At 32.9% G+C, this 24,869-nt stretch overlaps 1 protein-coding gene, 1 long non-coding RNA gene and 1 other non-coding gene across 3 annotated transcripts; 1 reads left to right on the top strand and 2 right to left on the bottom strand.

Annotated features, from left to right (window-relative positions):
* Positions 1-2,614: 2,614 nt before the first annotated feature.
* LOC146537012 (uncharacterized) lies at positions 2,615-6,441 on the top strand. Its single transcript, XR_014878182.1, has 2 exons — positions 2,615-2,804; positions 5,805-6,441. It is a non-coding gene; the product is annotated as an uncharacterized LOC146537012 (long non-coding RNA).
* An 88-nt stretch (positions 6,442-6,529) lies between these two features.
* On the bottom strand, positions 6,530-24,418 carry Gcn2 (eukaryotic translation initiation factor 2 alpha kinase Gcn2). Its single transcript, XM_085189054.1, has 29 exons — positions 24,266-24,418; positions 23,587-23,747; positions 21,693-21,828; positions 21,412-21,528; positions 20,451-20,575; positions 20,032-20,177; positions 19,230-19,719; positions 18,715-18,831; positions 17,966-18,092; positions 17,508-17,630; positions 16,822-17,082; positions 16,426-16,520; positions 15,871-16,088; positions 15,426-15,566; positions 14,921-14,964; positions 14,460-14,689; positions 13,823-14,087; positions 13,132-13,283; positions 12,839-12,978; positions 12,539-12,718; positions 11,922-12,142; positions 11,516-11,649; positions 11,090-11,258; positions 10,630-10,841; positions 10,236-10,324; positions 9,707-9,822; positions 9,199-9,380; positions 8,062-8,683; positions 6,530-7,591 (listed from the first exon to the last, which is right to left on the bottom strand). The coding sequence occupies exons 1-28, from the start codon at positions 24,317-24,319 to the stop codon at positions 8,536-8,538; spliced, it is 4,593 nt and encodes a 1,530-aa protein (XP_085045180.1). The 5' UTR covers positions 24,320-24,418; the 3' UTR covers positions 6,530-7,591; positions 8,062-8,535.
* Positions 24,419-24,707: 289 nt separating this feature from the next.
* On the bottom strand, positions 24,708-24,869 carry LOC146537010 (U1 spliceosomal RNA). The gene has a single exon (XR_014878231.1). It is a non-coding gene; the product is annotated as a U1 spliceosomal RNA (small nuclear RNA).

The raw sequence follows: 24,869 nt of genomic DNA, 5'->3' as shown, positions 1-24,869 counted from the left end.
TTACAAATATGTATGAAAATAAGAAACATTTTTAAAGTTTTAATATTGATAAGGTTAAAGTTACATATTTTAATTTTTTTTAATATATGTAACTAGACACTAACATTACGCAAAAGAATTTAAAATATTTTGCTGCGTATTATACTATATTTTGTACAGCTACTAGAGATTTACTTTATTTTCTTAATATTTAATATTTTTTTACGACAAAAAATGCATTTGTTAGGAACACTTTTTAGGACAGCTTTACATCTTCCAAGGACGGCTTCCAAGAGGAGCGGGTTCAAATCCCACTATGTTGACGTTTTTATACGTTCTCTAAGAAATACGATGGCGTCACATAACATAAATATATATTTAAAAACAAATACAAATTTTCATATTTTCAAATATCTTATCAGTAAATATGTTTTAGTGGCATACAAGCTCTACTTTCCTTAGTAAATTAAGCTTTTTACGTTCAGAAATCAAAGTTTTTAATCGCCAAGTTGACCTACATACCGGCGAGTGGGGAAATGGATGAGCTTCGTTGCGGATTTATCACGTTCAAACTCTCTTTATATAATAACGGCAAATTATAGTTTTAGATAAACTTTTTTTTTAGTTATAATATTATGAAGCCAGTCGTGGCGCAGGGGCCCGTGTGCGGTGTGAATGTAAGCGCGACTGATAGTGGATTCGATTCCCACTCGAGGAAATTCAATAATTTTCTTTCCTAGCTCTGGTAACGAAGCAGAATGCAGAATTGAGTTCGGCCATTCAACATGCAATGCCACAGGAATTCGGTGGAAAGTGGAGAACGGAGTGTCTTACCATTAAGTTCCCAGATTCCCCTGAGCCTATCTTGGTACGTACAAAGTACGTAAAAATATATGTTTAGTGTAAATTTAAGGAACTACCCTATGCCTCGTTACCAGAGCACAGAAATTAAAACAAATAAAATTTTCATCAAAAGCATTCCCTCGAACGAGAATCGAATTAGCAACCACCGCGACCAATACCATTAGTGCCCCAATATGCCCCAATGTGCCCCAATAGTGTCTGTAAGTAATAGTAAAAGCAATTAAAAACATTTGTCATTGCCTTCGTAGCGCCATAAAACTGTCTCCCGCACACTTCAGTTAGAACGTCTTTAAAATAATCTCAACTCCTTAGTTTGTTTGAGACACAATTTGTAATTTGGATGGAATTTAATGGGAACGGAGGTTTTAACACTAGGTTCCCAGGTTCCCTCTGCCTACAATGCGGGACACAGCAGCAGAAAATATAAAATAATTCATTACAAAAAATACGTATATCAAATATTTTACATAATATTTTACACGTGTCTACGAACGAGGTTCCCATAAAGTTTTAACTAATACGAATAACCGTCAGTTGGGGGAGTAAGCCACATAATCCTGAACTTACTGAAGTATATTCCACTCGATAGATTAGTTCTGGAGACTGTTATATAATATAACATAATATATGTGATTGCAAGTTTATGTTTCACATATTATATATAATGTAAAATTGATTATAAATATATAATGAGGCCAGTCGTGGCGTGCGATTGTGAATGTAGATAGTGGGTTCGATTCTCACTCGGGGGGTTAATATTTCCGTTTTCTTCGTTCCTTCGTTCTGGTAACGAGGCAAAGCAAGCTGTTGAGTTACGCCTCTCAACACGCCTCCAGAATTTGATGGTATATAAAGTGAGGAATAGAAGTGTCTTAATAGGAACGGAGTGTCTTAACACTAGGTTTTTAGGTTCGCTCTGCCTACATTACTACTACTTCGCTTGCGATATATTATTTACTTAGAAATTAATGGAATATATTATTCCAATATGATTAGCTTTCTGCTCCCGTGTTTGCCCGCGTTTTCATAGATTTTTACAAAATATATTATTGCGGTAAAAGTGCTGTGTGCCGAACACGCATCACCTAGTTTTTTATTTATTAACCGACTTCTGTAAGAAAATGAGGTTATCAATGCGACAGTATTTTTTTTTAAATTTCTTTACCTACTCCATTTAAAATCAGTTTAGCTATTAAGCAATATCTGTATATACCTATATAATAAACTTACAGAATATTCCACATGTATATACCTAATAATACAAAAGTATTTTTAAATATTTTTATCATCGAACATAATTTTCTTGATAATAATTAATAACACTTTAATTAGAAGTATATACATATATGTAAATGGAACTTCAATGTCAGTCTGAAAAAAAACTTTCTTTTTTTTGACAGAAAACGCGACGGATTGTGGGTTCGATCCCACTGAAGGAAATAAAAATATTTAATATTTAATTTCTTCGGTCGAGTTTCGAGGCAAAGAACGTCGTTGAACGGCCTTGTTGAAGTCAGGACGCAAAGCCTCAAAAATTCCACGGAAAGTGGAAAGCGGAATGTCTTAACACTAGATCTCCTCTTAACACTAGGTTCCCTCTGCCTACCCTGCCGTATGCGGGACACAGCGTGAAGCTAATTCGTTTTTATTAAAAAAATTGTACCTAATAAGCTCCACGGATATACACATGTATGTATCTAACATCTTTTAATAAAACTTCCTTTTCCTTATCGAAAACGATTATACAGGTCGCCAGTTCACTTTAGTTGGCGACAGATAGTGGTGTACAATAGTGCTAATAATAAATGTAAAATTACATTTAAAAATATATATTATTATATAATAATAATTATAATAATTTTATATAATAATAATAAAAGTAATTAAAAATTATACATGGATTCGGAAAGACAATACCTGCTTGCGCCCACTGCTTCAGAACTCGCCTACAATAGATTAAGGTATTTTTTTTTATCGATACGTAATTAAATGTGTATAAATAAAAAAGGAATAAAAAATATAAATATAAAAGGTAATAAAAAAAAATGTAATAATTTAAGAAAAGTTAGAAATTTTCTTCATATACTTCGTCGTATTAAATTTATTTAATACATCCGGCAGCGGCTTCGCCCGTCTGAACTGTAAAATTATTTATTTACTAACCTGAATTACTTTTGTGTTCTAATAACATTATCATTTTAAATACAATATTTATTTGCATTAAAACTAATATTTCATCCAATTCAATAAAACAGTTATTTAGTAGAATTTTTGTCGATGAAAATATTTTATGATGATATTTTTTTATTTGTGAACCTATTGAAATAAAATAACTACTATCAGTTAAGGGAAGTCGAAATACAATAATGAAAACTGCATCTAAGTCAGTTGAGTTGTTTCTAACATTAGCGTGCGCAAGCGCATAGACAAACAAATAAAAAAAAATAAAAAAAACATAGTTACACGTTCTATTAAATTGATAAATGACCGCAAAAATATAAACAGGGATCAGTTACAATTTAATTTAATTAATATCACACAGCAGGGTAGGCAGAGGGAACCTAGTGGTAAGACGGACCGTTACTCACTTTTCGCCCAATTTTACAAGGCATTGGGTATTGACTGGCGGAACTTAACACTGCACTTTTGCCTTAGTGCCTGCCGGAGCGAAGAAATGAAAAGGGATCGAGAAGGGATCGTACCCATAACCGTCGCGTTACCGTCACATCCTTGTGTTCCTGCGCTACGACGGCCTAATTTAATTATATCTATGTGTAGATTGATTCAAGGTCATGTTTTCATTTGCGAGATTTCATTCACGTTGTAACGGAAGAGTTTTAATATTTAGGTACTATTATGTATGAATCATTTAACAAGCCTCAATTTTTCGTAGTTTCGCACAACACAATAGTGGCAGTAGTAGCACGCAAGTAGGCAGAGGGAACCTGGGACCCTAGTGTTAAGTGTAAGCCGTGAAATTTTTAATATTTAAATCTTAATATATATGGGGATCGAACCCACAATCGTCGCGGTTGTGCCCCTACGCCACGACGGCTATTTAAATATAGTTTAAAATATTATTCGTTCTATATCTTCATCTTGCCTTTACCATTCAACCAAAACGGAATATTATATAAACGTGTGTGCTGTTTATAATCACATCAGCGGGAGACCTCAGTTGACCTTCGAGAATACAGTATCAATAATACTAGAACGAAGTCACGTAAAAAGCATGAGAAAGCCCCCCTGGGGAGGACGAGGCAGAAAATGGAAAACGATTCCCTCTTCCTACCCTGTTGTGTGCAAGATACAGCGTGAATGAAACGAAAATATTTTTTTAGCTATACACTAACTTGCACTTGGGAGAAAAGACGGGGAAAAATATTTTAAAGACACTTCTTTGTCCACTTTCCCCCCTGAATCCGATACATAACGTGTTAAGTGGCGGTAATTATTATTAAAATAAAACCGTAGCCGCAGAAATTTCATCAAACAAGGTAAAAATACCTCCAGAAATCAGTGGAAAATAAGGAACGGAGTGTCTTAACTCTAGGTTCTCTCTGTCCATCCTTCTGTGTGCGGGATACATCGTGAAGCTATTTAAGTTAAAAAAGAAGTATTGGAATGAGACAATAAAATAATTAATAACGAACAGTCATTGTTTACTTATAAAAGTATCCGATAATAATTTGACATGTTTTCCATTTTATTGATTTATTAATAATACATACTTACATGTAGTATAATATATAAGTAATTAAGATTAATTACTTTGTGGACTACTAGGCCACTACTAGGGCGGAAATAATTAACGTTAAATATAGAAGGGACCGTCGTGGTGCAGGGGTACATGGCTGTCTCTGACGTGACGGTTGTGAGTTCGATCCCCATTCGAGGGAATGCACTATTATTTATTAATATTTTCATTTCTTCATTCTGGCAACGAGGCCAGGCGTTAAGTTCTGCTACTTTATAAGCAATGCCTCGAACAATTCGGTGGTAAATTAGAGAACGGAGTGTTTTAAGACTAGGTTCCCTCTGAGTACCCTGCTTGTGCAAGGTATAGCGTGAAGCTGATATTTTTTTTTTACGCATTTCGGAACAGAAAAATTCTTCGTTCTAGAGTCAAAGCAAAGCTCGGAGTTAAATTCCGCCACTCAACACGCAATGCCTTCATTAATTAAATTAAAAAGTAATTCAAAATTACAAAAACTTATATTACAGGTATGTTAGATTTAGATTCATTAATTCTTCATTTATTATTAGACCAACAAAGATCTAAAAAAAAATCTTAAAGGTGTGCTCATTTGAATTTCGATTTTGGCTTTAATATTTAAAATTTTAAAAAAATAAATAGTATCCAATGACATTTTAAAATTTATAAAAAATCTATTCACAATAATAATAATATTTTGACAGTTTTAAAGGCTAACTACTTTTTGTGTTCATTATTTACTTTAATTTATTCAGTTACTAAAATAAAATGATAGGTAAATAAAAACGATGCTTTGGCGCATATATACGATATTTTTTTAGCTTGGTGCTATACTTTGGTATACCGCAAGTAGCAGGATAGGCAGAGGGAACCTAGAGTTAGGAACCTCTGTTCCTCTCAGTCGCGTTTACAGTTAAATGCTGTACTTACTATTGCAACACATCATGTGAAGTATTTTTTTAGCTTCATGTAGTATTCTGCACATAGGAAGGTAGGCACATGGAATCTGGGAAACCAATGTTAAAACACTTCGTTCCCATTAACACATTGCCGTTCCCCAATTTTCGCTGAATTCTGGATGCATTGAGTGGAGGGAACGCTATGCTTTACCTCGTTACCCTGAATGGAAACCGAACCACTAACAACAGTCACACGCTTGTACCTCAGCGTCACGTCTGGCGTCTAATCAATCTGTGTTAATAGGTACCTAATATCATAAATTAAATACATTTCCTTTCTATTCCAGGCCTCTCCGACACCATGAAGTTATCAACGCTCGTCGGGAACTGCCCTGGAGAACTGCACGAGTTTGTCTAATTTTAATATTTTGGGCGACAATGGCGATTTTTCTGTCCATCATTGTATCAATGTTGATGAATAATAATTGTGGAAGACAGGAGCTGGGACCAACACCGGCTGTTCCTCCTGTACATCTGTCATTTGGTCCTTTAGTATCTTAAGATATAAATTAAAAGTGGTGTACAGTAGTTCCATGAGTCGTTGCTGTCCTGAAGTTAGCTATAGGCTGTGATTTTAGATTTTCTCTTAGTTTTGATTATTTTCTGCCCGAGTCAGCACTGTGCTATATTATACTTCAGAAAGCATCATTTCAGGGCGGCGTCGTCTCGATAGTACTGCATTTTAGTGTAAATATTGGAGGAAGTTAGCTTAGTTAATAAAAATAATGATAATATTATACTTTTGGGTTGGGTGTAGAAATTAGAATGATGCGGCGGAAAGTAGGGAAGGGAAGTGCCGTAATAGGAACGAAGTGTCTTAACACTAGGTTTCCTAGTTCCCTCAAAAAATATATATTTACTTTTGAATAATACATATGTATTATGTATTCGTAACATATCTGTGATCTATTAAAATATAGATTAAATAATAATACAAGTATTGTTTTATTTTGTTGAAAAAATGCTCATATAGGTACATTTATACAACACACATGTAAAGAAAATAAAAAAATATTTTAACAGTTTTATTTATACAATACTATACAAAATAGCACATATCTTTTAAGAAAATATTTCTTTAAAACCGATATAACAAATATCTGTAGCGTTAAGTTTCAAAAATATTACATTTTGTCAAAATTACACGGTTCAATTTTTATTAAGGTAATTATTGTATATGATAAATCCTTTTTCCGACTGTATTGCAAATAATTCATCATCTATTACTATTAATATAAAATTTAATAAAAAAGAAAATACATAAAAGTTAAATTTTGGTAGTCAATTTGAAATATTCTACAGATAAAGATTTTATGAAGAATATCCCATTTTCGAGAAATTGCATGTCGAATGGGGGAATAGAAGTGGCAATGAGTGGGTATCGAATCCACAGCCGTCGCGTTACAGTCACTTGCCACGACGGTCTAAACACTTTTATAAAGCTTAATTCAATATCACAACTTCCATACTTCCAAACAAAGGAACAGTTTCCAAATATATGAGATTTTATAAGTCAACTAAGAAAAATAATTAATACTAACAGAAGAATATTTTCTAACTTATAACTTATAAATGCATTTATTTATATGACTTAACACTACAGCCCTAGTAAGATATACAAATAAAACACAAAAGTGTTATATATAATTGTTAGGAATAGAGATTTGAACCGGTTACCTCTGAGAGGGCATACTATTGTACTAAGTTTGTTTAACTATTTACTTAATTCTATATTTTAGTGCAATTTTTTTTAATAACAATAACTTATGGGTGTTATTTATATTATTCAAAAAGTCTGGGGTAGTCTGAAGCACATAAGAATGATCTCTTACATTTTTATGGATGATGTGGGGATTGAACCCAGAACTTGTCGCATTCACAGTAGCGTCGCCACAGTTTCGCCCTTGCCCCTTAAGCCTCACTTGTATATTAACTTAAAAATATATAAATATTTAATAAACGTAAAAACTTATGTTTTATTTTTAAATAAAAACAGACTCAATATAAAAATTGCATATAAGTGTCAAACACTTACATGTTGCACATAAAAAACGCATTTTCTTGTCCTAACTATCTCTATATAAATAAGCTTGCTGTGCCCTTCTCTAGGCTCCATAAAGTGTCTCACTCATTCGTAGGTCAAAGTATACACTTTTATAACAAACTTCCAAACGACGTGGTTAATTTATCACTGAACAAATTTAAAAAAGTGGTAAAGCACAGGCTCTGCCAAAAAGCTTATTACTCTGTTAAAGATTATGTTCGCGATAAAGATGTTTGGAAATGAGTTGCTCTATTTCTAAGTAAAAATTGTTAATTGTGATTTATAACAAATGTTGGCATTTAAAAAGAGTGGCCATGAGTTTCTTTGCCTGTATCTTCTCATGAGCTCAACCATTTGAACGGGCTTTTTTCAAGTCAAAATTGCACATTTTTTTTGGTTATTTTGTTTTCCATTTTTTTTTTATCTTTTATGACATGTCCAAGTGAATGTTAAGCATTTTTATGGAATAAAGATATTTTGACTTTGACTTTGACTTTGACTTCTTTCTTCCTTTCACATATTGTTTAAGGACTCTACTTATATTGTTATCTCTTTCACTCCTACATATATTATTTATTTTGGTTAAAGACACAATAGCCTTAAAATTTCGTACTAGCCTTAAATAAGGCCTTACATTTTCATTAAATTTATTTTCTTCAATTATCTTTTCATAATAGTTTATGATTGATAGATTGAATATAGATACGTTACTCCGTTGAAAGCTATTAGTCAATTTAGAAACACTGTATGGCGTAACTCAACACCGCACTATATCAACCGACCAAGATCTGGAAAATATCCATAATATAAGTGATCCATCGTTTGAGATATAATTAATCCCATTCAGTCAGTCACCAATTATTTGTACCACAAAGGCATCAATATTTCTTATATCATCGAAACACATATGTATATGAACCTGCGACCTTTAGTTCACAATTGGTTATAAATACAAGGCCATAGGCCATTATATATCAAGTAATAATTCGACATAGCGAATCCGGTATGGAGTACAAAGCGTATATATGTATATCTTCTAAGGATCTGTTTTGGGAATTTTGTTTGACAATAGTCGTGAGTTCTCGGAGAGCTTCGTCTAGAATGTTCTGGTATTTGCTGTAGCTGTAACAGAAAATATACTAAGAAGCTTATGTTGATATTTTTCTTGTTATTCATAATGCTTAAAAGTATGGTTTAATATTTCTTTCGCATATGTAACTATCTCATTTATACTGCTTACAGAATATAGGCGTCTCGTTGCCACGCAAGTGGCGTCACTGTCTCGCTCGCACTCATGTACTTTAGGTACTTGCCTCTCTCTCACACATATAGAGCAACAACTCCCTATTTAATATCTTGCTCTCATACACTCAGTTATACATATCGCTATCTCACTCGCACTCGAGCAGTACGGCTACTCTCTCTCTCTCTCTCTCTCTCTATAACTCGAGCCACTCGTGGAGGCGAAGGCCCCTTTATATACACGGCATCACATCTCACTCACGCGGATTTCCAATACCACAAAACTACATACATCTCACACACACACACACACACACACACACACACACAGACAAACACACACACACGCACACACACAGACAAACACACACACACGCACTAGTATCTATACTCACGCATCACTCGCGGGGGCGAAGGCTCGTTCCAGTGCATGTATCTGTAGAGGCAGGAACAGATTAGCGGCGACGAGCCCTACACAGGGCGCTTCGCAAGCTAGTGCTAATACACTGACACGTACACGACTGAAGGCGGTTTGGAGTCCTATTTGTTCTAGGGTTGATGTGATTTTACTGTTTATCTGGAAGTTAAAACTTTATTTGTTACAATTAAATGGATATATATAAATAAGCTTGGAGTCTGTCTGTGCTTTTAAAATAACTGGTGAGATAGTTATTTACGCGAAACTAAATTTACAAATAAACAATTTTAAAATATTGTTCGATTTTAAAAACATCAAATGTTTCACTTTTTCTTTCTTTCTCTGTCTATTTAGAGATCAACTCAATACAACTTTACTTTTCTTACTAATATTTATGCAAATGAAAAAATGATTTTACAATAAATAATGAAATACAAACTTCCTTAAAAATGAGTTTTCTATGTTTCTCAATATTTAGAACTTACCTGCATTTCACACTGTCGTTTAATATTTTTAGTCATTCTATCATTTAGAATGAATGTGACTGACACAGTGGGCCCACTGAATTTCTCATTTTCACTCCAACTTATTGCTCTATTACCTACAAATAAAATGGAAAATTAAATAATAAATTAACGAATACGCTATTTTCATATGTTTAAAATTGTAAATATCTGGAATACATTTAAATTATTATGAACTTTTACCAAATAATAATTTGTAAACTTTGCTAGTCTTGGCTATCCACAAAAATTATAATTAATCGAGGAAATTAAGTTTTTAATGCTTTCATTTTCTCGCTGTGGTAACTAGGTAAAACGTGGTACTGAGGGCCACTCAAAGAGTATTGCCTCCAGAATTCGGCGGAAGGCGGAACGGAGTCTTAACAGAGTGTCTTAGCATTAGGTTCGTAGGTTATCTCTACGTCTACCTACTTTGCTTTGAGCGGGATACACCGTGAAGCTAAATAAAAGTGAAACAGTCTTAACAGTAAGCAAAAAAATAATTACTTACTAAATTCAGGATTCCGAATAGTGTCAGGGTTTAATCTTTGTTTTATAAAATCTACTAGTTTCAATGACTGCACTTTGTACTCTCGCACACTGAAATATAAAAAGAAATAATGTTATTTGAGTATTAGTGTATTTTTAATAGTAAACTCTATCAAATTTGAATTGCTCTTTCCACACAGAATATTAAAAAGTCACGAAACCATCCTTTTTTAACCATATAATTCTTTTAGCAATGGCCGCGTGTTTAACTTATTATCAACACATTTAACAAACATTATTTATCCCGCAAAGTCCTAACAATTATGATAAAAGTCAAAGAACGACATGAATGAAATTGAACGGGACGAACGAAAATGAACGAACCGAATTAAAATAGAAGAAAAAGCTATATTTACCGATTCCCTTCACAACACGACACTGACACTACATCACTATCTCTAAACACTACCACTATGGCACATTTAGTGAGATCATGCGCGTCGGCCGCGGCGCCCGTCCAGCAGATAGTGGGTATGTCATTCAGCCATAGTTCTTTAGCAATGGCGGCGTGTTTTATTTGTATAGAAGTTTTGCTGTCTGTTGATATACATAGGCATATTGTTGTGGGCTGGAATAGATAAAGGTTTTTATATATTTTAAAATATAAATTTACAAATTATAGAAAAATATATTTGGAAATGTTAAAAAAATAACTCAGCGGCAAATTCATGCCTTTTAGAAACGACCATGTTTGATGATTGTACATTAAGTCCCGCTAAAGATACGATTAAAAATATTCAAATATGGCGTTGAATTTGTCATTTGGACAGATTTATATACTAAAAATTTGGCTTGGAGACGAAAAATAACACTCACCTCGAGATTCTTAATCACAGGCGGCAAATCGACTTCCATAGTTTTCAAAATAGCGCCCATCCTCTCCAAAGACATGGAAAAACCAACGGACGTGCTGGTGAGACTAATATTATGATCTTTTACGGCAGGTCGAGCTATTGCCCAGAATTCTTTAACTAGATTATCGTATCTGAAATAGAAATTAAATTAGTGCTACATTTTTCAGCGACAGAGTAAGTACCCTCTTCCTTACCCACTCAGTGTCGCTGTAAAAGTCAATAGGTAGTCCTCTTAGCAGCATAAACCTCACGTTCGAAAAAAATAAAAAAGCGCTTGGCTGAGTTTCAGCTAACACTTGTTAAAATTCTGCTACATATATGAAATATTTTCTTTTTCGTAGTGTCTGATCACTTTAAAAAAAAATTAAAATATTTGTGTGACATTTACCTCCCACCAGCAGCAATAAGGTTTCTGGATCGGTGTTTGACAGTGCTCTGGTCGTGACTGACCGACATCTGCCAGAACACGCCGCTGTGCTGCATAGCATTGTACGCTAGGAACGGTGCTATACTGAGAGGGACCTGGAAGAAAAAAAATAAACATTTATTTTATTTAAAAAGGGCTCAGAAAAAAAGTTTATTTTTTTAGCTTCACGCTGTATCTCGAATAGCAGAGGTAGAGGAAACTTGGATATCTAATAATAAAATACTCCATTCCCATTAAGACACTTCTGTTTTTCACTTTTCACCGTAATCTGGAATCTTGCGTGAAGCTTTGTAATAAACATAATATAAACATTATTTAGCAACAACATATGTGACACTAACATCAAAAACAACAAAATAACACTCACGTTACACCCCAAAGCAACAGCGTGACTACACAACAGTTCCAGTTGTTGTATAGAATACTCGACTATGGAGCTCCATTTGTTCTTGGCGACTGAACCCACTACCTCCCTCAGCTTGTCTACGGGCACGTTAGTGTCTATCAGACGTTTGATGTTCATTATATCTCTATCTGTTACGCACAGTGTCGTTAAGTGAGTTTGGAGTTGAAGACTTGTTATGCGACCTGGAAGGGAATTTAGATTTTTACTTTCACGCAGTATAGCAGGGAAAGTAGATAAAGTATAGTGTTAAGACACTCTGTTCGTAACTCTTCCGCTCAATTTTGGAGCGTGTAGAGTGGCGCAACTCACCGTGACACTTTGACCGTGCACAGTTAGACACAAGTACATTCATTCATTCATTTATTGAATGGTGATATTAAGCCAGTAACATTTTGATATGAGATTTACGTTTCTGTCATATAGTACATTATATAGTACACTAATGTAAAACACCGAATTCAACATTTTAGAACAATTTTAGTCAATTGCTGATAACAAAAATAAATTGTAGCATAAGAACATATGCCTATATGGCTTAATAATATTTTTTTAATGTGTTATTGTAAGTTAACACTTACCTAATGTAACGTCCACTAATACAGGATAGACGCCTAACTGTTTATCCAGGGGTACTCCACAGGAGGATAGTAAGGCAGATAGTAATTCCGTATGATTCAATTGTATGAACACTTTGAGTGAAGTTCCTAATGCTGCCCGACTCGCAACTACGAGAAGTTCCGCATCGGACCAAAGTGTTTCTAAAAATTGACAGTGAAGACAATTAATAATAGCAATTTTTATAAAGTTGTTCCATATAATATTGTTTCATATCAATGTGAGCATATTAAAACTAAAAACTAAGTGTAATTAAATCATACCTGTTTTCGGAGTAACAATATCAAAGGCACATTCAATCATCTCTCTAGGATGGAACCCTTTCACAGTTTTCTCAGTCTCTCTATAAATACGATCCACTACGTAGCGACGCATGTACTTAGATCCCGAGTACGCAGTGTGCCTAAAATAAAAAAAAAATCTTAACAAAAAGTTGTAACATATTAAGAGTTTGCCTTCAATTCGATATATAATATCTACATAATTTTTTTCTAATATTTTATACTAATAAGCATTATCAATCATAATAATCGTTCAAAATTTTAAAAAAGCAAACCTTGCAAATGGTAACCTCAGATCGTGAGGCAAGTGACACACAGTGCCCGATGACGTCATCACTCTCACTGCATTCGGAAAACGATCCCAGCGTGTAGCTTTGGGTAGGAGGAGGGGCGGAGAGAATTCTACGGCGCCATGCTCTCGGAATATCTGATAGAAAAAGATTGGAACATTTAGTAGAGATCGAAGTGTCTTAATAAGAAATATAATATATAATACATTTGGTTACACAGTACAGACGATATTAGAGATCACATGTACATGTGTAACCAAATATAATGATATATGTGATCCTCTCATGTGATCTTTCATCCACACATGTAATCCATCCACTAATATGATCCACATATGACGTGATCTCACATTCATTTTTGTTTTTATGATTTACTGTCTTATGAAAAATATTTTAGAAACTTTAAGGGATTGGAAAGGCCCCTCCAAAAACCAATTCTGACTTTATTTTTCCTATTACTGTTCAAGTTACGATGATTATTCGAAAGTTGTGTTATGTCTTTTGTATGTTATGTATTGTTGTATGTTATGTCTTTTGAAGGGTTCTGCCGTCAGCGCCTTAATCGTCGAATTGTATGTAAAGGAAATGGATATTATGATGGTATGCCCCAATATATCAGTTACGGATCTTTGATTTGCCCTAGAAATTCTGGTTTATTTAGAGAACTTACACTCACCCTGACCACTAAATCCTTGATACCGCCAACAAAATCCATATCCCTACTCTTAAAAGTGCTATGATAAGTCAATTCCACTGCTAACGAGGGTTTCTGAGTGAGACACTCTGATATCAGTCTGAGGTAACCCCTTGAGGTTCTGTCACTGAGTGTGTGTGTGATGGCACCGGATAGTTCCACTTCTAAAACAGCTCGGGGGACGTGTTCCGATAGGAGGAGCTCTTGGCTAGTTGGACGGGAGCTTGCGTCGTGGTTGAGAAGCCATCTAAAAATTGATCTCATCTAAAACGATTTCTAATATGTTATGTCGCAGTTCAAACGTTGTAAGGAAATAGATGCGAATATATGTGTTATATATTATATGCATATAACTGTCGAAAATGTTGTGTATGAAACCCCTTTAATGAATGAAAATATCAAAGTTTTAGAACTAATTAAACAGAATAACTTATTTGGCTTATTAAAACTGAAGTTATCTAACAGAATATTACTGATATATATACATATGCTAATTGTGGAAATTTAATAAGTAAAAATGTCCTTTTTTTCTGCTAACTAGAAAGGAATCCAAAAACTTGAAAAGACCCAACAAACAAATTATAAAAACCCCAACTTAAAAAAAATAACAAAACAATACCTTATAACATGAATCTGTTTGCCATTTTTCTCTTGAAACTCTTGGGGTAATACAATTTCCTTTTTCCTTAAATTAGCTAATGTCACATATCTCTCCGTGCCAGTCGTGAATGGTGGGTGGAACATCTCAAATAATATAATACCTAAGGAATAAATATCTACTTTCTGATTGTATATCACTTTGTGTACTGATTGTTGGAGCTCGGGTGCTACGTATAAAGCTGTGCCAACCTTAAAAAGTAAAGAAAAAAATCTATTAAAACCATAAAATTCATATAATATATTGTGCAATAAAATAGTGTATTGGCCTATTAACCAATTCACTCGGTGAGAGTATTTAGTTACTTACATTTATATATTGTCTTTTAATGAAATGAAAGAGATCTTAAAATATAGTTTTTTTTTAAATTTAAGTATGTATGTAAAAAACGTATATTAATATTATAGTTATGAAGAACTCACTTTACTCGTCAGGAATTCATCAACATCTTCCTGTGATGGACTATCTAAAAAGAGTGGAATATCAATAAAAAATATATACGTATAATAAATCAGATCAGAACAGCTTCATGTGGTATCCTGCATATAGCAGGGTAGGCAAAGAGAACCTAGTGTTAAGACACTCCGTTCCCCACTTTTCACCGAAGCTTGGAGGTATTGTGTATTTAGTGGCGGAACCCAACGCCGTTCTTTGTACGTATAATAGAATTACTTATAACTCATCGCGGTATGTACATTGTCCATGGAAGATATATAAGAAAATTTGTTGTGTATTAAGAACATTTATTACCGTAACAGAACCCAAAACAATGATTTTTAATATTTTTATCTGTTTGTCTGTGCGTTTGTTCAAGCTAATCTCGCATAATAGGATCGAACGCATAACCATCGCGTTAGTATATAAATATATTTAGTATGGAAACTAACTGCAAAAAAAAAATGTATTTAAATACAAGTGACAACTTACCTTCAACAATAGGCACTCCAGTAAAAACTTTAGTAGCCAAACCAAAGTCTCCAATTTTGACGTGATCATTAGAATCCAAGAATATATTGACTGGTTTCAAATCTCTGTGTATCATACCTTTTTGATGGACGTGAGCTAAGCCTGTAATATTTATATTTTTTAAATATTTTCTTTAATAATTTATTTGTGTACTATACTCACAAATCAGTATCAAAATCAATGAGTTACTCATCCCCTGTTCCCTACCCTCGAGTAAGAATTTTTGTTCTAAATATATTTTTTTTATTGATGTACTTTAAATGATTAATAAAGTTTTTTGCAAACAAAAAATATATTGATATGGCCCATTAAGGAAATTTACTATGCTTTAACTTTCTAAATGTAGAAAGTTTACTTATTCCACGGTCCACAGGTACAAATTCAATCCAAAAAAGTCCATACAAACCTTCCAATATCTCTCTAAATAGCCGCCAAGCCCTCACATGGTCGCCGTACAATGCGTTATCAATGGCCTGCCTCAACGTGTTCTTCTCACAGAACTCCATTTGTATGGACAATACTTTTTTGTATGTCGGCGACGATATTGTTTCTTCGGAGGGTAGAGTTTCAGCTTTAACGGAATTGGTTTCAAATTCTATACTACTACTTGTTGCGCTTTCTGGACTGGAAATTGAAAAGGCAGACATAAAAAAGATATAATTAATAAAAAAAAAAACAAAAAATATTTTTTTAACTTCACATTATATCACATATAACACGTAGGCAGAAGGAACCTAGTGTTAGGACACTCTGTTTCTCACGTACCACCCAATTTTCAAAACATTGCGTGTATAATATCTACCTTAAAAACAATATCCACTAATTATCATTCAAACCCAAAATCAACCTTTTCAGGGACATTATAAATCAATTTATTTTGGTGACATTCCCTGTTTTTAGATTAGAAATTTAGCTATAATTATTTCTTAAGTAATTTTTTGAAAGTCATATTTTGAATTACCTCTCATTAAACCAGGGTTCATCATCAGAATCGTCCTCGTTGTCCGTAGACCCGTCTCTAGCTTGGACTGGGTTCTCTGACATAGACCAATTTAACTGTAATTATAATAAAATTAAAATACCGTTGGAAATGAAGATCTAACATGTGATTGTAAATAAATATCTGTTAAAAATTTTTGTTCATACATGAGAGTATCTTTATTTAGAAATTTAAAAAACCCTAAGATCGATTGTTAAAAGAATGACTTATGCTCTTTATATTTAATTTTATTTTGCACCACAAAAGAAAAAAAATGCAGAAAGTTTATAATAATAGAAAGATGTGCACAACAGAAAACTTATCTCTAAGAGAGATAGGAAACCCTTTATCACCATATTATATAAAAAAATTACCCACCTGTATCCCCTGACCCAATTTAGCTATATCATCTTCCAAACTTCTCTTCTTAACCTCAACTGTTTCACTATCATCATTATCGTCTTTATCTATTTCAATAATAGTTTCTATCCACGCATTGTAATATCTAACTACATTCTCGTGATTCAAACGAGATAGTAATTTAACTTCACGAGTTATTTTCTTATACAAATCAACACTCTTTGGATTCAATTTAACATGTTTTATGGCGTATAGGCCACCGTCGAGTTTGTTCCTCACCTGTAATTATCTACGCGATAATTTATTGGGAAAAAAAAATAAAGAAATATAAGTATTAATAATCATTATCATCATCACCAGCGAGAATAGGCTGTTCATGGTGATGGCTGATTATGACCCCTGTTGAATATAATATTCTCCAACTGAGAATTAGTATTATTTAATATTATTTCATACAAATTAAGTACCTATATTCTATTAATATCCTCTTAATTATGAGTGGATAAGATAAAAAGTTTATATTTTAATATTTTTTTCTTTAGATTAACGAGACAAATTAGATTTAGCGTTTTTTTTAAATAAATGGCAAATACAATAATAAAAATAATCAAATTTTAAAACAAATGAGCGGAAAAGTAAAAGTATAACAGTCCAAAATACTTTAGCTTTGAACAAATATGTTCATGTAAATGTATAACACTAACCTTCAAAACATCACCAAAAGCGCCTTTCCCAAGCCAATCTAATATTTCAAACTCCTCGTTCAAACGGGAATGACCGTTCACTAGCGTACTTATATCTTGTATTCTTTTTATACCGCTTTCATCCTGATTACACATGAAAAAAAATATTAACATTTTTATTAACTTCATGCTGTATTCCTCAAAGTAACCTAGTGTTAAGACTCTATTCCCCACACCGTTTATACCGTCTTAAAAGAGCAAAGAAATGAATAAATCCTTCCTCCCGACAGGAAATCGAACCCACAGTACGTCGCGTTTACAGTCAAACGCCATCTTGTTGCGTTACAAGGAACTAAATTATAGAGAAATAGAGATTCTCTTATATTTCATCTCTAAAATTGCACAATAATGACCTTTTATTTATATTATATTTATTTTATCACAATACAACATTAAAATACTATAAAATCTATAATTACCTCAGATCCACTATCAATATAGTTATGTTCGTCCCTATTAGGCATGACGGTAGGCGTGTCGATAAGGAAATTATGCGACACTAGCTGTTCAGCTGACCACTGTACGTTTTCATCTTGAGTTAGACACCTTAAAATGATAAGGTTAAAGAGTTTTAAACTTAAATAGAGAACACCAGAGGTACTACAGCTTTTTTACAGAATTACGCCTTTAAGGTGGTGGTTGATGGTCTTTTCATAGGAAGGACCCATATTGTATCGTCCCGGAAACATTACTACAGATAGGCCATTCCATAATTCTACGACAGGTGCAGTAATTTTCTTTTACGTACCACACAATTGTAGAACCGTATATTAGTGGAGTATATTAGTGGAGACTTAATAATATGAATAATATTTGAGCTTGACATACTGTGCGGTAACATCATTCGCAAGCAAGTACTTGATCAAGCAGTTCCTCAAAACACGCTCCATGATAAATGCGGTAAAGAATGCACAGCGAATCAAGCGAGCCAAAGTGTCAAGCCTTTCACAGATCATTGGAGAGGATGCAATCAAATGGTTCAAGTTGTTACTGGGGTGCTTCAGCTTAAAGTTAAAAAGAGTACTCCATATGAGTCCAAACCTGAACTCTATACAGGTAAAATCAGTGTTTTGACGTGAAGTTAGTTTGAGAAGTACACCCAACTAAGTGTCATCAGCAGAGCAAAACAGTACTTTTAAACAAAGAAATATATCAAAAATCATCTTACTTAGAAAAGAAATCTTTGGCAACAATCGGTAAGTCCAAGGGTATCTCTTGAGAGTCTTCAGCCACTATGGACAGTAGGAGTTGTGCCGCCGCGTATATATCTTGAGATTTTGTCTGCCTAGAAAGTGAATTAATAAAGGGAAAAAGATTAAAGATTTTAACTGATTTGTATATTTGAAAATAAAAAAGTGAATATAAGTATATTAAATAGGCATTCTTGTGTTTTTTTAGCTTGACAGTTTACCCAGCACATAGTAAGGTAAGCGTAGGGAACCTGGGAACACCATATTCCTCACCTAAGTTAAAAAATAATTATAGAAAATAAGCACGAGTCATGACGTAAGGGCACAAAGTGTAATTGTTAACACGTCTGGTTGTGTGCAAGTGGAAATTAAGTGGAATGCTAGGTTGCCTCTACCTACCCTACAGTGTGCGGAATAGAGCGTGAACCTGATTTTTAAAACGAAACAAAAAGGAACATTCTTAAATCACAACAAAAACAAAAATACAACATACCTATCACAATCAAAAGCACCATCAATCATCTCCACTATGCGTACATCCAAACTAGCTCCAATCACTTTAACACTTTCCCCACTTATGTACACTTTTTCACTTCTAACATCTCTATGCAATACTTCTACACTGTGCAACTCACTTAACACACTAAATACACTTAAACCTATATGCCTCAACAATTTCAAACCCCCACTAACGTTGAAACTAGTTGATTCCAACAACATTTTCAAAGAACACCCAGGTATATAGTCTCTGAATATTAAATAGGAGAGTTTCTTATTATTTTCTTTACTTTCCATTGCAATGTATGGTATTAATGATTGATTTTCGAGTTTATTTATAGTTTTTAGGTCTTTTTGTAGGGAGATTATCTGTCTGTTCCTATGTTGTATGTAGTGCGTTGGTGGTATGTGGTATTGTTTCACCATGAGGAGTCTCCCATCGTCGTCGATTGCTGGGAAGGTTGTTGAACCATTTGGGGAATGGCCTGTAATTTATTTACAAAAAATAATAAAAATGCTTACTTTATAATTATATTTGTTTATTTTTTCTTATTTCATACGCTTCACGGGTCCCCTGCATAAGTTTTAAAATACTTTATTGCAATAATAATTTATTTAATTAATACAATTTGCCATGGTTTACCTTTGAGCAGGAGTATCCCGTTTTGTATCACCAGAGCAGAGATAGAAAAAGAAATTACATTATTTTCCCTCAGTGAGAATCTAACATACAATCATCACATTTTCAGTGGAACACTGTCACACTGCACTTATATATACTCTAAATTTGAACTTACTTAAGCATTTTCCCAAATAAACTTTCTTTGTATTCTTATATGTATATCTCAGTGTCTGTATCCCCACAAAATTGCATGTACAGGGCATCGAACCTGCACTCTTCTTAAGAATTTTCCTTGCTGGTGATATTTTATCATCTGCGTAACTAAAAATAGAAAATAACCACAATTAATTAAAACACTTGTTGGTTACATTAGTTTTATTGTTTTTGCGCCTTACGCCATATTCAGCATATAGCAGGATATGAAGAGAGAACTAGTGTTAAGACACTTCATTCACTCACACAGAACTGCATCACTTTTTTGAGATAATGCATCAAAGGAATGAAAACGATTAATTTCCCCGAGTGGGTATCAAACACACATCTGTTGCATTTACATTCAGACTCGCCACAATTGGTTAAAAATTATATACTTACTAGACTAGTTTTTGCACATCACCCTGTCCATTCATTTCATCACTGTTACTGTTAGTATTGTCAGAATCTTTGTTTCCTTGTAACGCCTCTTCCCTCCTTTGAATTTCGTCTTTGATTTTTTGGAACTAAAAAAATTTACAATGACAATTAAAAATATAAATTTTTAGCTTTGTGGTTAAAGAGTTTATTTATTTCTCAAAAGAAATTACATTTCACTTAAAGAGAAATACAGAGTTATCTTAAACAAATACATATTAAACAATGTGAGCGTCGGAATCAGCAAAACATAGTTAATAACAAAAAGAAAACAATATCAAATACTCAATTAACAAATGTAAGTGAAAGAGGGTACATTGAGATAATTTAAAGTTAGGTTTACCCACATTTTAAGAAGTCACAATACAGGGTCGGATTCTACTTAATTTTTATAAGATGCTCCTTTAATTTAGTTTTAAAATTATACATTTTTTTTGATGTTTTTATATCTTGAGGTAATTTGTTGTAAATTTGTGCTCCTTCATAAATAATAGATTTTTTGCCATAATTGGTTCTTGTTTTTGGTAAGTATAAATTATTTGCACTTCTAAGTGGTCTCTTTCCTATTTGTTTATTGGTCAGAAAAGATAGCTCCGATTGTAAATTGTTTTGTAAAATTTTATGAATAAGAATACATGTGTTATATTGATATAGTTGACGAATATTTAAAATTTTAGTTTCATTATATATCTTATTTGTAGATGTTAATGTTTTTTTACACTGTAGTTCACATAAACGAAGGTAGATAGAAAACCATGTGGTGGAACACAGTGCCGCACTTTGTGAAGAGTAGGTAAATAAGTTAATTCACTCCTCCCAGGAGAAAAAAATGCATAATTAAAAAACAAAGTAAATTACTACTAAATATACATAAAATGTAATTGTACATCTGTTAAATATATTTTTTTCTTAAAAAAATACTTACTTCTTCAAGTTCCCTAGTTTTAAGATTGTGTTGTTTAAGTTTTTCCATTTGGTCTTTATCTCTTACCATTTCTTCGTAAAAAGACAGTATGGGTTTATTATAATTGTCTAAAAATTGCTGTAACAAATATTTTTGAAATTTTAGTAAATTCTTTTTATCACACTGTACAGCTAGACAGAGGGACCCTGAGAACTTAGTGTTAAAACACTCCGTTCCTCTTCTTCGACTTCACACAGCATGAAGTTATAAAAATATGACTGTACAATATGTGTTTTACATACCCTAGTATACTCCGCTAAGTTGTACATCATGACTTCTCCACACAAATCCTTTGCTAATTTATCTAATTCGTCTAGTAACTTTTTTTTATTCTCATCTGACAATCCAGTGGATTTATTTATTGAGATCTCTGGTGATCTGGAATTTTAATTTAAACACAATATATTACTATTTCTTAATCATTAAATATCTTATGCCAAACTTCAAGGTAAATATATTCTTCATATAAATCTAACAGAAAACAATACTATATACCTGAACTAGCGACCCTATTGCGGCTTCGCCCGCTTTTACTACTGGATTATTCATATAATGTATGTTTGCAAAGCACTTAAGATAATGTGAAAATTAATTAAACCCTAATGCAACCCGCATTTTCGTAGTTTCAATAAGTATTTTCCAATTGTTTTACACAGCAAGGATTTTTTAGTAGGTACCGTAATTTTAAATCTGTGATACTAATCTTTTCAAGTACTTATTAAAATATATTTAAATTACTATTTTTAGATAGTTAAATGACATTAAATAATACATTCAACTCGAATTATCCAATACGTGCAAACGCATCTAAATCTTCGTTGCTATAAAGGCAGGCGGGTTTTTTTTTTTCGAGCTTGTGGTTAATGCTGAAGAGGGTATTCTGTCCCTGATGAAAAGCAAGCACTACGTGGCTGCCTGTGACGAAAATTAAATAGAATGCATCGGCCGGGAATTGAACCCGGGCTGCCCGCGTGGCAGGCGAGCATTCTACCACTGAACCACCGATGCGTGTAAGGCAGGCGGGCACGGCGGACTCGCTTGTATAAGCATAACGTCGCGAGGCGCGTTTCGCAGCAAGGATTTTTTGATATTGTAACAACTTCTAAAGTACTTATTAAAATGAAAAACAGAAAAGACAGTTTTGGTCTACATTAAATGGCCAACGTAACTAATATATTTATTTATATGCTGAGAGTAAGGGATAAGTGAAACTTGACTCGATACAGTTGATGTGTGAACGGCGTGATGTGTCAATAATTAAATGCGTTTTTCTCTAAAACTATTCACAATTTCGAAATAGTTTAAAAAGCAAATTTTATCTTCGTTTAACGTAGAAAATTAACAAAGTATTTTAAAGGATAAGGATTAATACCATTATGGAAAAATATCCCTCACAATAAAAAATATATTGAAATTACTATTTTTAGACAGAAATATGAATACTACACGTTATTCTTAAAAGATATAAATATGCCATCGCGGACTTTTTTGTAGATCTTATTAAGAGGAACAATACTCCAGTACATTTTTTTCATGTATTATTTACCATTAAAGCAGCGCATGCGCCAAAGTGTCTCAGCGGGTAGGACTTTATACACATTTATCGTATTTATGTTAATTTACATAAGAATGTACAAATAATAAACTATATATAAACCTTCCCTGAGAAATACTCGACCTAATGGTGAAAGCCACATCCAAATCCGTTGGGTGGTTTAGAAGAAGAAGAGTTAGAAAGTTCAGACAGACACAAAAAGCGACTTTGTTTTATAAGATATAGGATGATAACATAAAAAACAGTATGTCATCAGTAGAGTAAGTATAATATTAATTTTATGTATGCATATAGCAGTTTAATTAGAGTGAATTTAGTACTAAGACATTCTACTCATTGCTTCCTGCCCAAACTTAAGACATTGCACTTTAAGCAGTATTGACTTCCATACTGCACCTTGTCTTGATAGAGTGAGAAAAATAATTCATTTTGAGAACCTTTTAATGATTTTTAATAAAAACTAGAATATAAACCTATCAAACATAATAAATATGCACTATTAAAAACTTTTGAAAATGTACAATGTAAAATAACAAATAAGTGCATATAAAAAAATATATTTTATACTAAAAACAACATACTTATCAGGATATTTAGAGCAGCAAATAAATTGTAGAATTACTGAGCAGTGGACTCCATTTTCATCATGCAAAGGCTTCAATGTTATAAGAACATCTAGTGGACACCAATCGCTCCATTCATTCTTTCTATTATCAACCACTTTACCATCATAATAAATTTCCTGTTAAATTAAAAGTTAATTGTGTTTTGTAACAAGAAACTAAGAATTATATTTTGCAGTCAATAAGTATATTTTATTATTCTAAAATATTTTCAACATCCATCCGTTTCAATAAATATTTTAGTGGAATAAAAAATGGTTGTACAATTATAAATATAATATGAAGATGAATTTTAGAAATATTTGAAATAAGCATAAGTTATAAAAATTATCCTTATATCCTATTTAAGAAAAAAAAATATCCTTATGTCTTATTTAAGGACAGAACAGTAAAGCCAATCGCAAAGTGGAATATACAAGTTATAACATGTTCATGATCTTCAAGAAACATTACTTAAATTCCGTATGATCAGTTAATATTATTACAAATAATGTATCAAAAATGAGGTAAATAAAAATATGAAACTTTTAAGCATATTGAATAATATTTGTAAATATGTGTAAAAGTTACACTACTAAGATTCATCAATTAAATATAAAATATCCACACTATTCATGATATAAAAAGAAAATTTTACCTTTAAAGCAATTAATTCGTTCTCTTGACGCTCTTGATAATTTTCTTCAGTCATTTTTATATTTTAAATAAGTTTTCATAAATTCCATTAAAATTTAAGAACCAGCTAGCTGGGGATTGACTAATTTTATAGACGTCGATGGCATTCACTAACGTCAAACTCGATTGACAGTTGTCAAATTGAAATTTGACAATGTTGTTAGAAATTAGTACGTTCCGAAGTACGTTATATGAAGTACGTTAAAAAACAAAAAGAAATATGTTTTTATTATTATTTATTTAGTATAATTATACTAATTTATAAATATATAGTGAATAGTGTATTATTACTGTTAACTTAAGCATATCAAGAGTATGCCTAGATTTAAATCGACTTATTAATTTTATGCATAAATATTAAATATTAAATAATCTAATCGATATATTTGATAATATTTTAATGAGGGGGACGGCGCGTACGCAGTCCCCACTACCAAAAATTACGCGTCCGAGTTATCCGCATTAGGGATAATCGCAGAGGTCAACCCAGCCGCAGTGCAATGGAAGGGTCTCGCTCTGGGGGAACCGCCTTCTTGATCACGGTGTCCCCTACGCCAGGTAAGTAT

This window comes from Heliconius melpomene, chromosome 8 (assembly GCF_056956725.1).
Source record: "Heliconius melpomene rosina isolate 202511_hmr_F chromosome 8, ASM5695672v1, whole genome shotgun sequence".
Taxonomy (NCBI): domain Eukaryota; kingdom Metazoa; phylum Arthropoda; class Insecta; order Lepidoptera; family Nymphalidae; genus Heliconius; species Heliconius melpomene.
Note: the sequence above shows the minus strand (reverse complement) of the source record. Positions and strands in the feature narration are given on the sequence as shown.

What these genes read in the sequence shown, in the direction of transcription:
- Gcn2 (XM_085189054.1), bottom strand. Translation starts at nt 24,319, where the DNA reads ATGACTGAAGAAAATTATCAAGAGCGTCAAGAGAACGAATTAATTGCT. An exon ending in GCCAAAGATTTCTTTTCTAA is followed by an intron (nt 18,093 to 18,714) that starts GTAAGATGATTT and finishes TATCATTTTAAG; the next exon opens with GTGTCTAACTCAAGATGAAA. An exon ending in CTTTTGGTGATGTTTTGAAG is followed by an intron (nt 17,083 to 17,507) that starts GTTAGTGTTATA and finishes AGATAATTACAG; the next exon opens with GTGAGGAACAAACTCGACGG.